The sequence below is a fragment of the Chroicocephalus ridibundus genome, chromosome 8, assembly GCF_963924245.1.
Source record: "Chroicocephalus ridibundus chromosome 8, bChrRid1.1, whole genome shotgun sequence".
NCBI lineage: Eukaryota > Metazoa > Chordata > Aves > Charadriiformes > Laridae > Chroicocephalus > Chroicocephalus ridibundus.
In genome coordinates, this window is record NC_086291.1 from 12759899 (window position 1) to 12776438 (window position 16540).

Sequence of the window (16540 nt, forward strand, 5' to 3'; positions counted from 1 at the left end):
TTTGGAATAGACAAAGCACTGATTCTCACAAGGGGCTAAATACAGCATTCAATTAAGAGTACACCACTGCTTTTCAGCTACTGATACGTAACGATACACATCTTACCAGAGAAAAAGCATCCATGAACAGATGTTTTTTTTCCTTCCCCCCTTTTAAAACCAAATGTGTTCACCATCAAAAAAGATTGACTAACATTTGGAGCAAACAAATTTCATATTCTTGGTTGTTCACGAAAATGAGTTGATCATCTTATATTACAGTATAGTTCTGAAGCACCAATATAACGAACGGATAATCAAAGAAACAAAAAAAAAAAGGCATCCCTATTACCACTTCATTGCTTTTCACAACTGCTCAGCTAAAATACTGAATGCTCCAGCAGACCTCATACTGTTCCCCTATCTGACGTCAGTACTACTAGTGGCAAGCAGCAGCATGACAAACCATTATTATTTTATCAGTTTCCTGGCACTCCTTTCCATCTGCAAAGAATGTGACCATCACTATGATAGGATATTTTAAGTATTTCCTTAAAATACTCACAGCAACCTCTGCAAATAGTCACACCTGATTAACATCTGTGAATAAACGCAACTAACTTGCAACTAGATTTGGAAAGGAAAGGGTAAGCTTTACCAAGACTGGTAGTCAGCTAACAGCAGCAAGGGAAGATTATCTGTACAGAATTACTCGCATGACTGGATGAACTGGGATCCAGCAAAATGCATTTTAATGTTCTTAAGGGCAGATATTCACAAGCAAAAACCCAAAGCACATTAATGAAATAGGCGTTTGCTTCCTGGGAATCAGAGGCCCAGAAAGGGACTCAAAGGACATTGCGGAGAGACCGCGTTCCCAGCTCAAGGCTATGGGCAAAAGGGCTAAAGCGCTGCTGTACTCTGGCAAGATGTGGCCACTTCTCTTCTTGGTCCTGGTCGCCCGACTTCAAAAAACATACTGAAAAGTTTGGAAGATTAGTGAAGAACTATTAGAATTATCTCTGACCAGAAACATCAAGACCAACCCACTTTTCTACAACAAAAGTGACAAATTTTCAGCTTGTCTAACTCCTACACTCTGACTTGCTTCTCAGGGAGATTGCATTAAATAGCAGGAGTCTCCAGCCTAGCTGACACAGTTTACAACATCCAGTGTCTGAACCCAAAATATGCATAAACGAAGCTTGAAATAAATACAGATGTGCAGAAGTAATGATTACTTGCCATTTTTACAGATCACATAGGAGGCGGGTAGATTCTCTACCATTTAGTTTTCAAATTGTGATTTGATAGCCTCCTAAAAGCTATGTGCTAGCTCATCCACAGCTGTTAAAAGTAGATGCAGAAATTAGTAGCTGAAATTATACAGCCTGTGTTGTGGAGGTCAGAGTAGACGAGTACGCTGATCTGATTTCTGGCCTTAAAATCTATGAATCTACACTGAAGATAAAATTTTAAGCAGGTAGTTTTACTGTTTTTCTATATCACCGAGCCAATAAGCACGCTGTCTCTCAAAGAACGGGTATTAAATATATCAGCCCCTCAACATTTGCCACTGTGCCGCATAACTTACATGGACACTTAAACATAGGAACTCCCTTGTGAAGGCAAGAGATTAACTCTGGCTACGCAGCTGAGGCGTAGCGATGCCAAAGGCAAGTGAGACTGCTTTAGCCCCGCACAGCAGCAGCAGGTGGGTTAAACACGGAGACATGGGGTAGAGGCAAAAGGCAGAGCCTACACCACGGTCTTCATGCAAACCACTGCCCCCAGGATGTCCCTGAAGACTGACGATGTGCTCAGAGCTGCCCGAGAGCAAAACCCAGAGCGAGTTTGTCTGAAGTGACAGCACCACCTCTCTGGGCTCAGGAGCCACCACTCGCCGAAGGTCAGACGACGACACTGGGAGGGGATCACTGTATATTTATGCTGTTCTTAACATCCTCCATAGGTCTTTGTACTGACCACTGCTGGATGAGGGATCTGGGGCTAGGGGGACCTCTGACCTAGCAGCTGATGTTGACTGATGAACGATGTTTAGCTTTAACAATTAATAGAAAAAGACAAATGACAATGCTGTGACCTGTTGTAGGTAGCTACCCAAACAAATTCATCTGACTCCTGCAACTGCTGGAGCTAAAAGGGGCATGGCCATAAATGCAGAGAACGATCTGTCGCCTACTCTATACACAGTGTTTGCTCTCACAGCATCCCTCCTACCTTGATGCCTGCAATATTCAGTTACAAGCAGGCAGCGTTGAGATATTTTACAGAGAAGTGCAGAATCCATTTATACCTACATATATATATGATGCGTAAGGACACCAAAAATAAAGCTGCACAATAACTGTGGTTAATATATCAACCTGTCCCTTAATGATGCAACCTCAATGCCTCAGGTACAGGGGTTTTCCTAAACAATATTTTACACGTTCTTTTCACTGATGGAATTTGTCAAGCTAGTCAAGGTAGAATTGCAGAAAATTAGTATTTACCTGTGCTGCAATACCTGGATCTGATCATACCAATTACACATAATCGCTACGTGCACTGTTTTGGGACGGGCATGCAAACAAAGAAACCAGGAAACAGGAACAGATGCAAGGCAGCAGTGGAGAAGCCTCAGGTCCAGCTTTTAGGATGGGACCCTGCTGCCCAGCTACGCAAAGTGGCTGTTTTCCAGACCTGCCCAACAGCAAGTCCATCCCACAGGGTGGCCCGGAGCAGCTGTATTTGGAGCATCGTTTGTTGAGGCATCGTTTGGGTTACAAAGCAAAGAAGGTAGAGCTGAATCAGGAAGTCAAAACCTGCCACGCTACTCCCATGTCCCAGAACACAGAACAGTAACGGCAGAGCTGGGGCACGAGGGGAACTGAATGCCATAAGAAATGCTCCAGCGCTCTTCTGTCCAAAATCTCTAGATGCAAGATCCCTGGAAAAACAGAGCTCACCTGTAGCCACCTATCTAGAAAGGCCATCGGTATTCCTCCTTTGCCAGGCCTTCCAAGATGTTGACACTACCAAGTGTCAACATCTCACCTTCTCATTTTCTTTTTTAACGTGTCTCCTCAATCCAATTAACATCCAAGAAGCATGTTTGATTGAAAAAAAAAAATATAAATCTGCACAACGTGCATACTTATCAGATATAAAGCAACTTCTCTTACAAGGGGCAGGGCAGCCTTGAGACACTTCAGACTTAGGGTCCTTGCTCACCAGAGCTGGTGGGACCCAGAGACCTGCCTTCTCCAGCCCCAGCTCCGGGCTGCAAGCTTCCCCCACCCCCTCAAACAAGAGCCAAGTTTGCTCTATCTTTAGAAATCAAAAGGTGCAAATTGTTTGTTTACCACGTATCACTTCACGGGTAGTTGGCCTAATACTGCCTTAGTTCTTTCCTTCTGCAAGGTCACTTTTGAAGTGGTTCTCTTCCTTAAGCCCTTTGAAATTCTGCGCAAGACAAACCAAGATATATTTTGGGTAGAAAAGACTTTAGATGGGTCACCTGGTGTCTTCCCTTGGCTAATGGAAGCTGTGCCCAGGACTTCAAAAACAAAGCCTAATTTTTAAAAAACCAAGCCAACAACGAAACACTTTGCTGATGATTTCTGATGACAGTATTGATTTTTTCCTCTTTTCTCTGCATTTTGTTTTGAGAGGCGATTTTTTTTTGTTGTTTTTTATTTTATTAGAGTAAATGACATATTTCCAAAAACTGGAAAAAAGCTGACAATTGAAATGAACATTAAATGAAATCTGCAAAGCCATTTTTCCCATGCACAATCAAAAGCTGACAGACAGGGAAGCACAGAGTGCATAAAAAAAAAAAAAAAACTCAACACAAGCAAGCTGAGGGAGAAAGTGTAGAACAGCCATCCTGAATCAGCTCCGAGCTGCTCTAATGGAATTAGGGTCACCCTGACAGAAACACAGTCAGATCACAGAGAAAATTTAATAATTTCTTACTGCAGTCTGTAAAAGCTGGGGAGGATTTCAAAGTGTTTTCTGCCAAATTAGCACTTCTGTATCAACCGTTCAGGCGCCCTGCTCACCTTCTCCTCCCGCATCCCACCAGAGCAGCTGGGAAACCACCGCTCCCCGTCCTGCTGGCAGGGGGGCACCTGGAGAGCCCCCCTTTTTCTGACACACTGCCACACACTTAACCTTTGGATGCCCCTTCAATTCCTCAGCGCTGACGTTATTCACAGCTCCTGTGAACTCGATTCCAGGAGAGGCACCGCAGCGCGCGCGCACCCGGTGTTAATTCTGCTCGGCGGTACATATTCAATCTGTTTTATCTCAGGCATTAACGTCTAGCTATCTGCCAGCTGCCTAATTGTCAGGAAGCTACGGTAGCGATGCTGAAATGTGTTGCGACAACAGCAGCTCCAAAGCGCAGGCGGGGAAGGTAGGGAAGCCCTGGTTGTGGGGGCTCCCCGAGCACCCGGCCACGAGCCCCGCGGCATCCTGCTGCTGGGGATGCAGCACAGCCCATCACAGCCCTCCTTCCCTGTCCTTGATCCTCACCGTTCCCATAAAAAGTGATTTGGGGGACTGACTCCAGGAATTCAAACACAGGGAGAACCCTGCTCCCATTATCACGTTGCTTTTAATTAGGGAAATGTAAGAACGCTTTGCAGATAAGGAGCCTCCCAATCCCTCCACTGCCCCCAAACAGTGCTGCAATGGGGAAAAGGAGGCACCCCAGTGAAATCCCAAGAACAGCCACATTGTATCAGGAATCCAGCCAAATAAACTGCCTTTGGGCCAACAGGATGCTTTGGGGACCACAAAAATTGAAGAGGGTGCATATGGGGTTGCTCCTTTCACAGCATCCCTTCTCTAGCTCCAGTGTGCAGATATTACCATACCTTCCCCGTGCCCTTCACTTCTCTCCTGAACCAGGGCTTCCCAACGCCACATTCACTACTGTACCTTGCCCATCTGCATCACTCATGGCAGGACATGAAATACGCGGGGTTCGGGGATGATTGTTTTCACCCCTGCAGGGGCACAGAGCAGGCCCTTTCACACAGCTCCCGCCACTGAGAGCTGGCAGCAAGATTCAGTGGCGTCAGATAATAGAAAAGCTGTAAGTTGCCAAAATACACAGAGTGACACTTTCCATCCTAAGAAACCCCCAGTTAATCCGTGGTGGCTGTGGCAGTGAAAAGGTCAGCATTCTCCAGATCTGCCTTCCAGATTAGAAAAAAGTAATTCAGAGTCAGTCTGCGCCAGAGAAAAAGGCGCACACACAGATATGCTTGCTTCTCAACACAGAAGTGTTGCACATCTGAGACACCAATATTTGGATCTGGGCCTGTGAAACAGGGCCAATTTTGTTAAATTTAAGCATGTGGAAGTATTCCACAAACTTAGCAAACCATGTCTACTACAAGTTATCCTCGGGCCAAGAACTGTTCTAGGACATCTGAAGCTCCACCAGCTTCTGTACACCTGATGCAGTGATGCTTCTCTCCTTTGCAGGGGCCAGGATAAAGATGATGAGCTTCAGGGAATTTTTATACACCTCAAGACATTAACCATATACTTCCCTGTGCCAGACTCCAAAATGGGCTACAATGTGTGGATAAAGTGATCTGAATAGGAATATTCCAGCAGCACCAGCAGCTAGGGAAGAAAGCAGAGGAAGGAGACAGCTGCTGCCCCCAGTTTAACTGGGCAGCTCAGACTCATACAGACTGCATGCTAATCCACTGCCTGTGCAAGTCATCTTAGTGACAACAAAAATAGTGAACTTGTATCTTTCCTCACATCACCCCCCCTTCACTCTTCTCTCCAGCTACTCTAAATTTGCTCCTTCCCCTTTCAGTCAAGGACATTTAGGACCCCCAATCCGTTTCCTCCATTCAGCCAAGCTCCTACCAACATGAATCAAGATCTCCTTCAGCTTTCACAAAATTACATCTTAATTATAAGCCTGGTGACTAAAAATGGAGTGAGAAGCAGACGGTTGGTGGCAGCTCAGGAGGTGCATCACGGTCACCCCTCTGCTCTGACTCAAGCATCCCAGGAGCCCTCGGCGCTTACAAAGGCACGGAGTATTCACAACTGCTGGAGTCTGCAACGAACGTGCAAACGTTTGGACACTCTGGAAAAACTGGTTACTGGTGAAAAAAGGGGAAAAGGGGCCACTCGAATACCTGGGGATAACCTAGAAAATACACACAAGGGAGTTACGCAAAACAATACTGTGCAAAGAACCCACAAGGTTTACTGCACTCTGCGTAACTCATTTGATGGGAAGTTCCTACATCAAGGTATTTTCAGTAGGCCACCATCAGCCAAGTTTCTCCTCTTGCATGTCCACAAGGGCGTTTTCGCACAGCTTTCTCCTTGGCCTGGATGGGGCTGATCAAAGCCACTCACAGCGGCGCTGTCAGACTACCAGGGGAACAGGCATAGACACAACAGCTTAAAGCACAACCACGAGGAAACGTGCTGAAATACAGGTGTAGGAGAGCTACACGTGAAGGTAAAAACTTGCACCCTTTCCCCAACAGCTCTCAGACACTTGCTGACTCAGGAGAGATGTCTCAGTACTACACAAACTACAAGAGCTGGTAAAAGAACAAGGAAAATAAAGTAACAAGGATTGCCGTGACCCCAATATTTCTCTCTTCCTCCGCCCCCAATTTTCTTTACTCGTCTGTACATGTTAAAAATCAAATTGTCAGGTTTTGATCTTGCAGCTACTACAGAAACTCTTCCTGCGCTTGAATAAATTTTGTCAGCCTTTTTAGTTCTAATTTTGCCCCTTCACACACGTACTGTTTATGTGCATTGCACGCGTTGGAAAATAAGAGATTTGGGGGTGGGGGGTGTTCGTCCCTCAGTCCTCAGCGTTTCTAATGCAAACCAAGAAGGTTTAATATCTGTTGAGAAAAAGTCTGCAAGGTATTCAATCTTTCCAAAACGGAATGTTACTTACTGTCTGCTCCTGCTAAAGGCAGCATCAAGCAGCAGAGGATGGCTGCTGGCACAGTGAGTACTGGGACGCAGAAGTTAGGCACCATATTCCAAAGCAGAGCAAATCCTCTTCAGTCTGAGGCAAGTGGTCAGCACATCCAGCGTTACAGACACAGACTTACTCCTGCAAACCAAGAGATGAAAAGGAAAATGATCAAATATGACACCACACAGATTAACTGCTGATAAACCAAACTACGCTGTAAAGACATGACTACAGATACTTCTACAGTGAAATTTATCTTTCCTGCTTGAGCAGCATAGCTCCACACTGATGCTCCCAAATCCAACCAGCTGTTTTCAAGGGTCATGAGGCATAAATGCACACCCATCTCAAAGTTTATCTTCATGTCCAGAATCTATTATGGGATATAAATACATCCTTCAATTGTTATTCACAACAAATAGTTCTCAAGTTGCATGTTACAATGGAAGAAATAGTCTTAAGCTCGTGTAACTCTTCCTCATCCATCTGCCCAAGCGAGACATGCTTGATTGCATACGTAGGGTGACTTGCGGTCAACTACATGTTAAGCGTAGGTTGGCCCATCCAGCTGGGCTGGTGTACACCAGACAAGTCTCGACAGGTCCAAGCAGGAGAAACAGAAGCCGAACTGAATCAGCTGTCAGTTCACAGGGCTACCAGAGTCCCAGCAGAAGGTTAAGAACAGTGTCTATAAAGAGAAGCTTTACCCAAAGCAAACACCTAAGGTTCAACCTCCCAAAAATGGAGAGGAGAACCGTCTAAAAGGACTGGAGGTTAGATACTCCTTCTCCAGAACAAAGCAAATTATCTTGGAAATTGGCTTAACTTGGGCATCTGCTTAGATATAGAAAACACAGAAAACTCCTTGAAACCCAATCGAAACCGGCAGGTATTTAAAAAGAACACAGTTTCTGTATATCTGCCTTCTTCATCTTTTCAAGAGAATATACTCATTTTACTTTCACCAGCCCAACATCCAGCGGCCTGCAGAGGGCAAAGGACTCGAGACCTGAAGGTTTCCCGAGTCTTCAACAGTGCCTTGGTGAAATGAGGTATCCAGTGGTGTATGTGTAAGAAAGATTCTGGATGCCATGAGTATCCTCGAAGCAAAGTATCTGCAAGTACACAGACTGTATGTGGCACGACCCACCACTCTATTCATGTTAGCAGACATTTCAAAAACATATTCAAGACTGCTCTAACGAAGGTATGTTTGCATGTTGCCGGGGTTTTCAAAGATGAACTATGTTACTGCTTTTTATTTTTTCTTTGAGAACCAGAAAGCTTTTGATGGAGGTATCACATGTTACAAACATGTTTACATCTGACAAAAACACAGTGTTCAAAGAATGCCAGCAATGCTGGTGCTCAGGGAAATCCGCAAGAAATCTCAAGAGAATCTACCTAGGCAAATATTTACATCGCATCATACTAACAAACAGCAGATCATGATTCTTCTCCATTCTGTTACTGTATTTGCACGGTAAATCTTTTCACACGTTATAATATCACACAATACAGAGAAATCTTTATTTATGCAATGTCTTCTACAGCCAAGACATCTGAAAATACTTTATAAAATAACGTAGTTCGAACCTAGATGCAGAGAGAATACTGATCATCTCATCCTGCTTTTATTATCTCAATGAGAAAGCATAAATCCAAGTAAGCTCCACAGCAAGATTTTGAATGCTGCAGAAGAGGCTTCGTACCAGCCACACACTCAGTTCTCTTTGTTGCTCTCCAACCTCCATGTCCTCATTCATCTCTCGCCAAAGAATTACTAAAAGCACCATTAACAAGTCTTACACCGCAGAGACAGATACAGATAGTCGTATCTTTATATTATAGCTGTATAAGCTCTCTTCCAATGGGAAACTCCGTTCACTCCCCAAGCTGTTTGCCCGGCATTAGCCAGCTCTCCAGACAGGGCCCACACGGGAATGGGAAGAAGTGCCTGGATTAAGAGTGAAGATTATGTCTCTAAATTCTGCATGTACAGTGCTAATTTGCGCAGCCTGGAGAAGTGAACCCACTGAAGCATACTTTAAGCAGCAGTACATCTGGCTCAACAGCAGCCAGAATCTTAAGAGGCTACTCTTCTTAGGGAGGGGAAAAAAACCACCACTGAGGGTTGAAATTACTGTGTCAAAACTAACGATGTGTGTCAAACTCACTCAGATTAGGACAGAGAACAAGTTTTACAGGTGGTGCTGAAAACATCTTAGGTATGTATCAGACCAGATTGGGGATGAATAGCTTTCAGAGAGCTTTTCCTCTTTCATTCACTTCCATTAACAACAAAAGCGCCCGATCTAATGGTGTACCCTGGGCGCAGATTGCTCAGAAGTCATGTGAATGGCACCTCCACAGCCCTCATTCAGGAGTATAACTCTCAGGAACACAAAAACCTCAGCTAAAGAATAGGTCTGTCTCTCAATTTCTCTCTTCTTTCAGCAAATGTGATCAAGCTTCTCTCCTGTTTCAAGCTTGACAGATTTACAACTTTCCTCTCAAGCCCATGAGATACATACAACATGCATCATGCAAAACTGATGAATTGTCAGTTACCCTACCAGATGCTTTATAGACTTGATCTTTTTGCAACTGTTTAGTGCTCTATAATAATTTACCATCTGGCAGAAAAGCCAGATTTTCTTATGCAAGACAGCTGTCTGTCCCTCCAAAGTTAATAGAGCACCTTTGGCCCTTAACAGGATCAAACTTTGCCGCTTCCTCTTTCCATGGTTGCTCTGCCTATGGAAAAGTTGTCTGTATTCAATATTTAAAGCCCTTTAAATTGGAATGTTTTAAAATTTTATAAATCTCAGTAGCTGTCATTCTCTTTTGAAATTGAAAATATGAAAAAGCCTCTCCCAGTGGTTCAGCTCTCCCATTTTCAGAAGGGAGGTGCTCTCTCCCAACAAGACAACACGATATTCAAGGCAAGGTGTTAGCTGAAGCTCGGTTAACCCTTAGAAGGCCGGTGTTACTCTGACAGTTTTGAACAGCCATCTTGGACCAATTTCTCCTGGGGCAGAAAGGCAGCATAAGACAGAAAGTATCTATAAATAAAATAACGTGGGTAGACTTTGGTAACGAGCTAAAACAGATATAGAGTCAGTATTGCTTGGGTAAAATCAAGTCCAACAGCAACCAACCCACTAATGCTCTTAAGACTATCAACATTTCTTTTGCCCCAACAACCTCGTGGCTCTTCAGGCTGCTCTCTCTCTCATCTGGAATTCTCACCTGTGCATCAGATCACCTCAAGCCCCTGCATTTGAAGGCCCCCTTTAATCCCACTGACTTGACCAGCCCCTCACAACCCATACGGCATTTGGGAGCCCAGACACTGTAGAAGAGGGTTTTTCCAAAACACATGTACATTCTCATTGCTACTTCTGCATCTGGTCCTGGCAACATTATAAACTCCAGACCACGTAACCCAAAAGGAGGTTGAGGCTAAGCACTCCAGATGGCTTTGTAAAAACAGCTTTGAGTTTAGCAAGCTAAACTCCTGCTTCTGCTCCAAACTCAGTGTTAGAACTACCCAGTGCTAGTTTGGCAGAAAACTAGAAAGCGGGATAGCACAACAAAAAATACAGCAAACTTCATTTAAATATAGCTGATTTTGCCATGGGGCAGGTGGATGGAAAAGAGGTGGTCTTGAGGACGTTTTTGAAATCTACATGGTTTGATTCTTTCAGACAAGCAGAAAAAGCTGGACTCATTTAAAACAGAGCCAAGAATACCAACAGCTCATATGGTACTAGGAAATTCTGGCAATGAGTATGTCCCGCAGGAGATGGCAAAGAGATTAGAAAAAGCAGTCAACTTTAAAGAGTCAAGAGGAATTTCAAACCAGCACTGAATAGCTCATGTCCTCTATGAACTCTTCTGGAAACCAAACCAAACTGAAGCAAGTGTCACGTGGGTCACTAGCCGTGAACAGCGCGGTGAAGAAACGCAGCCCCAAAGTAAGCCTGCCCGTTCCAAACCAGGGTCAAAAACATTGCACTGAAACCACTTTTTAAGTTAAAGCTACTTTGCAACCCAAAGTATCTAAACAAGTCAGCACAAAAATATTCCCTCCAGGGACCCCTGTACATCCACAGAACTGCCAGGTTCGGTTGTGTGTCTGACTACTGACACTGCACTTGCTGTGAAACACAGTTAAGAGGCTCTCTAGACACTTACAGGGCAGAAAGGTAAGCCCAGTACATACGCAATGTCCTTATCTGACCCGCAGACATAATAATATCTTTTCAAAAACGAACCTGAAACAATTGTGTTTGCTTTTCAAGGTGGAAACTTCTTAAAACATTATCACCGTGAGCCCAAGGATGCCGGTCAGAAGATACCAACTGGATGCCACCCAGATGATAGTGAAGAAAGGGCTAAAACCACATCAGTTTCTCCCAGCTCTACCGCATGTGTAACACATAATGAAACCCAATTTTCCTTCTGGACACCTACCCGCAACTTTGTATTTTACACAAACACCCTGAAGGGGAACCAGTGCTCTAAAGGGACCCCATCACCACAATACTTTGGAGTGTGACACAAACGTTGTTAATGAGAAACTGACCAAGCAAGGAGGGGGCACGCGCCACACAGAGCAATGAGGCAGCTATTTAATACTCTATTAAAAATGAGAACAATAAATGGCCACAGCTCAACTGCTTCATTCTGTATATAACACCTCATCTGTGCTCTGAAGGAAGATGACGAAAACCATGAGGCACCCTAGAATTCAAGATCATCACATTGCACACATTAAAAGTTGTGGAAGCACAGTTACACACAAGTTAATGACTTTTGAATGTTTCACTTCGCTACATTAGTATTCCTTTAGCATAGATTTTTTCGTGCTTTTCTGCGAGAAATATAATATAAAGAGACTTGGGGAGTACAACAATATGGCCAAAAAAGACAAAATGAGTCTCATTTCACTCCAAACTCCCACATGCAGGGAAGGTATTAGAAAGATTCAGTGGGGAGATATATGAAGATGGCAACATGAGCATAAAGGAGGAGGGAGGAACTTCATATGAACTTGCAATACAGAAAAAAAAGGGCAAAAGCTAAAGCGACTGCTACATGAGCAAAGGTATCATCTCCAGGACCCAGGTGTGAGCAGGCCTAGAGCATCAGTTTGAAGACTTTCAAACCATCTGGAGAGAAGGGATGAGCAAAGCAATGCGAGAACCGGGAAGGATAAAAATCTCTGTCAAGTCGCAAGCGCTAGACAGACTGGCTAAGCAAGATGGGAATTTGATAACCATCTGTAAGTACATGAAGGATACAAACACCAAGAAAGGAGTGGAGGAGTATAATTAGCCACGGGCATATAACTGTGAGTAATGGAATGAGGCAGAGCAAAAGAAAATGTATGTTGAATAGTCTCAGTAAACTCTCCAAAAAAGAAAAAAAGAAAAAAAAATCCAGAAGAAAGAACAGACCCCAGCAGCAAAATGTTTCATCATCTGTTTGGATGAAAATTAAAAACTGAGGGGGGGGGAACCACAACCGAAAAGAAACACTCCAAAATATCCCATAATCTAGGGAAAAAAAGACCTGATCAGAGGCAGGTTGGTATGGGGAAATATATACAACGGCAAGAATGATTCAGAGCTACTTCAAAAAGATTCTCCTTATTTTGGCAAAGCATTAAAAAACCAAGTGTGAAGGCTTCAGCAACAAGCTGGCCCAGCCACAGATCTCTCTGATCCTGAACACAAAATCACAACTTGACCCAAGGAGAGGAGCAGAGGGAAAGAGAAGCATTAAAGTAGGATGCAAGAACAGCTTGGATACTCCTGTCTGCCTTCCTGGCTACATTTGCTTCTGAAGGTATTAATTTCTGAAGGTGTCATTGCCTACAGACAATCCTAGATAAAAAGGAGGATTTTTTCCACTAGAACAAGGATTATGAAGGGCCCCGTTAAATAACTACGGTGATAAGTCAAAATGTCCACTTAAAATATAGATCAGCCTTGAGCCTCACAAGCCCAGCCATCATTCACAGTGAGCACTAAATACAGATCGCTGTAGATCACCCTACCCAAGTGCACAGGCTCTTCATGCCTCCTGTAAAGTCTCCTCAAAAATAGTAAACTATTGCGTATCGCCCTTTCAACAGAGGTCTTCTACATTTACAGATAGGCCCAGCAGCACAACCAGATGCATGGATTAAAGGTCCGGGGCAGTAGAAAATCCTACAAAAATTAAAAAGAAATGCAGCTATTCCTTAGCTATCAGCAGACTCTGCTAACGTGGAGGAATGTGCTCATGAGTCAGCCACAAAGCAAGAATTCCTGTGCTTTTTTGACAAATTACCACACACACGACAATATATTCTTAATACAAATGACCGTGCCATCACGGGCTTGCTTTCAGCACAATGGAAAACGCTGTAAAGATTGAAATCCCAAGGTACCAAGTCCTCTCCTCTAAAACCCAACTCCTTGGCATCAAGTTCTGCAAATCCAGCATGTAGAGCAGAAGGTTTTAAACTAAAGAGAGGGAGAGATGAGAAACATGGTCCTTCTGGGCTTGCTGCTGACAACACACCGCAGCTGACTGCTATTTACTGTACAGCTGTGGTACTGATATTTCTGCATCTGGTTCCACGCTGGTTCTGCATCTCAGACTGACAGAATAGGCAAAGCAGAGCAGATGTGAGATCCACTGAGCACCAAAACTAATTTTAACCAAAACCGCAAGAATGCAAAAGATCAATCAGATGAGGGATAATCTCTCCTTCCTTCCCTTCAAGGATTGCCATGATGTCTACTGGCTTGGGACCAAACTAAATCCTAAATCAAATCCTAATTGAAAACTAAATCAGTTTCTTCTTTGTAAGAATGCTTTTGCTCTACCTACATATCTACTCAGCTTCGTTAGCGGCCTCAGTGCAGAAAGTTTTCGGAGGCCTCCTGGAAACTGAACAAATTGTAAGGCCATTCTCAGGGGCTTGGGCATTTCAAGGAACTACTAAAACAGTTTTCCTTTGCAGAATCCACGAAAATTTGGACCCTATGAGAACATGATCTTTCAGGTATTCTGTTATTTTCACAGTAATTTTTGCCTCGACCAGAGTATGAGGTATATAAAGAACTTCCTTCTGAAAGAAGTGGCTCTTTTTAATGAAAAATCCCTTACTTTTGCTAGAAGTTCAGCTATGTTTTACGTAACATAGCATGCTATTGGGATCTGCTCACTTAATGCTTTTCAGATTAATAGCTCACTGCAAATCTGCTTTTGCCAAGACTTCAATTTCTGAAATTTGCTTATCTTTTATATTTAGAAAGACTGGGCACAAAACTAGTACCAAGTCTTCCACAACATTTTTAGCAGTTAAAAACTGCTGCAAAGAAATAACTTCCTTTTTTAGCAGTACCCCCCTCTTCCTTAATTGCTGTCTTTAACCTCCTGTCATCCAGTAAGCTCCATTTTCACATGAGACAATGGCACTGATTTGCCTAAATTATTTATCTTCTATGTATAGTTGTTAATTCTTCAAAGCCCACCTTGGGTCTTTCAATTTTCCTTTTATACTCATTGTACTTTATACACTCTACTAATACCTGGGAGTTGGGTTTCCAAATTTTCATCTCAAACAGCTTCTCAAACCTGCCATCTAGCTAGCGTGAATTATCCCCAGCCTTGCTAATTTAACTGCTTTTCTCAGCTTGCTTTCTTACTTTCCGTTATTGGCTTCAAACCACATCAAGGAACTGGTTCACTCCCCCCTCACCACCTTTGTCTTTTCTACTCTTATGTTCTCCCATTTTAATTTTAGGGATCCTTTGAGTAATTTGTTCACTTTCTTTTAAGTTGTCCTTTCTGAAGTTTAGTGTAATTCTCAACATTTTGATCTTCTTGGCCCCTCCGAGCTCAATGACCGTACTCCTGCACTACGCACACCGTAGTCATGGCCACTCATGAAGATGTACGTGAGGATCTTACAAACAACTTGAACTTTGCTGACTCAGCAGCAGCTCGACAAATACACAGGTGATTAAATAATAGTGAGCGACTGCTCATGTCCAGAGCTATTTCAAGTCTGGCTCTGGAAAGCGCACACACGCTGGCGACAAAACCTCCACCCACCATCTCACAACCTCTGTCCTATGTGGCAATCGAGTAAAAAGGACTTACTGCTTTGATCCTGCAAGCAGAGACAATAATCCTTCTCCACAGGTCCAACCAAGCACCCGTGAAGCGTCAAGTTCACACAGGCATCTTGGCCACCATCCTTTCTAGACATGGTCACCACCAGTAGAGGAGCAGCACGACTACAGCAGACCAGACCCCAGCCCCTGCCAGCCCCACGTGCCTCCCATCACAGCAGCCCATGTCAGCTGCCTCAAAGACCGTGCAGAAGACAGCAGCAGGCTGCCACGGGGCTGGTTTCCTACCAACGCCATCATTTAGCAGACAACGTATGCCCTACTGGAGGGTTTATATATCCAATTAAACTTTCTGTAATTCTCATCTTGTGAAACTATGAACATTTCCAACGCTAGATTTTGGAATTATTCTCTCCTAAAGGGTTTCAAAGTTAATTATATCATAGTTGTTATTACTGTCTCAACCACAGATACCGCTTGAACCCCATTATTGTGCGTGTTACTGAGGGCTAAAATAAGAATAGCTGCTGCTTTGGTGTGCTCTGGAGCTAGCCTTTCCTCCAAACTGCTTCTCTAACCTTTGCCCAAACATTATGTATGCTCAGTTTATATGCAGGTAGTTAACGTAGCCTGGTAGGATAAATGCACTTATTACATTTATTAAACCGAATTCTCTCTGTGCAGAACGCCTCCAGCATCCTGCAGTCCTCTGGCTCTGGAGGCATTTGGCTGTTACCATGGAAGACAGCACCCAGAAATTCCCTTCGCAACTAATAAGCAGGAACTATGAAAGCAAAAGTTTCATGCAATTGCCTTCTGTATGAAAAATGAAAACTGTTTCTGTAACCTATAAAGGAACCAAGATGCAATCAAGCTTATTGTAATAAGATGCTAAATTTACGATTATTCTTTTTGTTTTTTCCCTTCTACTAAGCCCCCCTTGCTTTGCTTTGGCAAATGGAAACACCCTCTGAGGTAGCATATACCACGTAGTACCCGAGCCATATTAAAGGGATGTAAATAAAAATCAAGCCCCAAGTGTAATACAACGCTTATTGAAGATGAAGCAGCCAAAGTTCTGTAAATTAAAAATCCTGAATTAATGGTAGCAAAGTCAGTCTTAACTCTGACTCAGTCCAAAAATACAATTTCTCTCCTTCAGTAGCACTTCAGACTAAAAATTAAATTCTGATTTTTTGCATCATATTCTGTACAGTAAGACACACAAAACATCTAGACATCAGATTCTGTCTTGTTCAGATCTGAGACTATACATTCAAAACAGTTTGATGGAAGAAAAATCAATTAATATATTTTACAAGCCTTCTTTGCTTGGCAGATGAAAGCCGTAGTTTCCTAGTTACTTCCTGGCTAGAGGGACCGAGATAACAGCTGCATCCAGGCTGCAGCGAATCCAATGCTTTCTGGA

At 43.4% G+C, this 16540-nt stretch overlaps 1 protein-coding gene across 18 annotated transcripts in view; it reads right to left on the minus strand.

Moving 5' to 3' along the window:
- PTPRF (protein tyrosine phosphatase receptor type F) overlaps positions 1–16540 on the minus strand; it is a 396994-nt gene that overhangs the window by 246322 nt on the left and 134132 nt on the right. For all 18 annotated transcript variants that reach the window (XM_063344836.1, XM_063344839.1, XM_063344838.1 and 15 more), the window contains one exon: positions 6950–7111. In XM_063344836.1, coding sequence (XP_063200906.1) covers positions 6950–7034 — 85 coding nt within the window. In that variant the 5' untranslated portion in view covers positions 7035–7111. The remainder of the gene's footprint in view (positions 1–6949; positions 7112–16540) is intronic.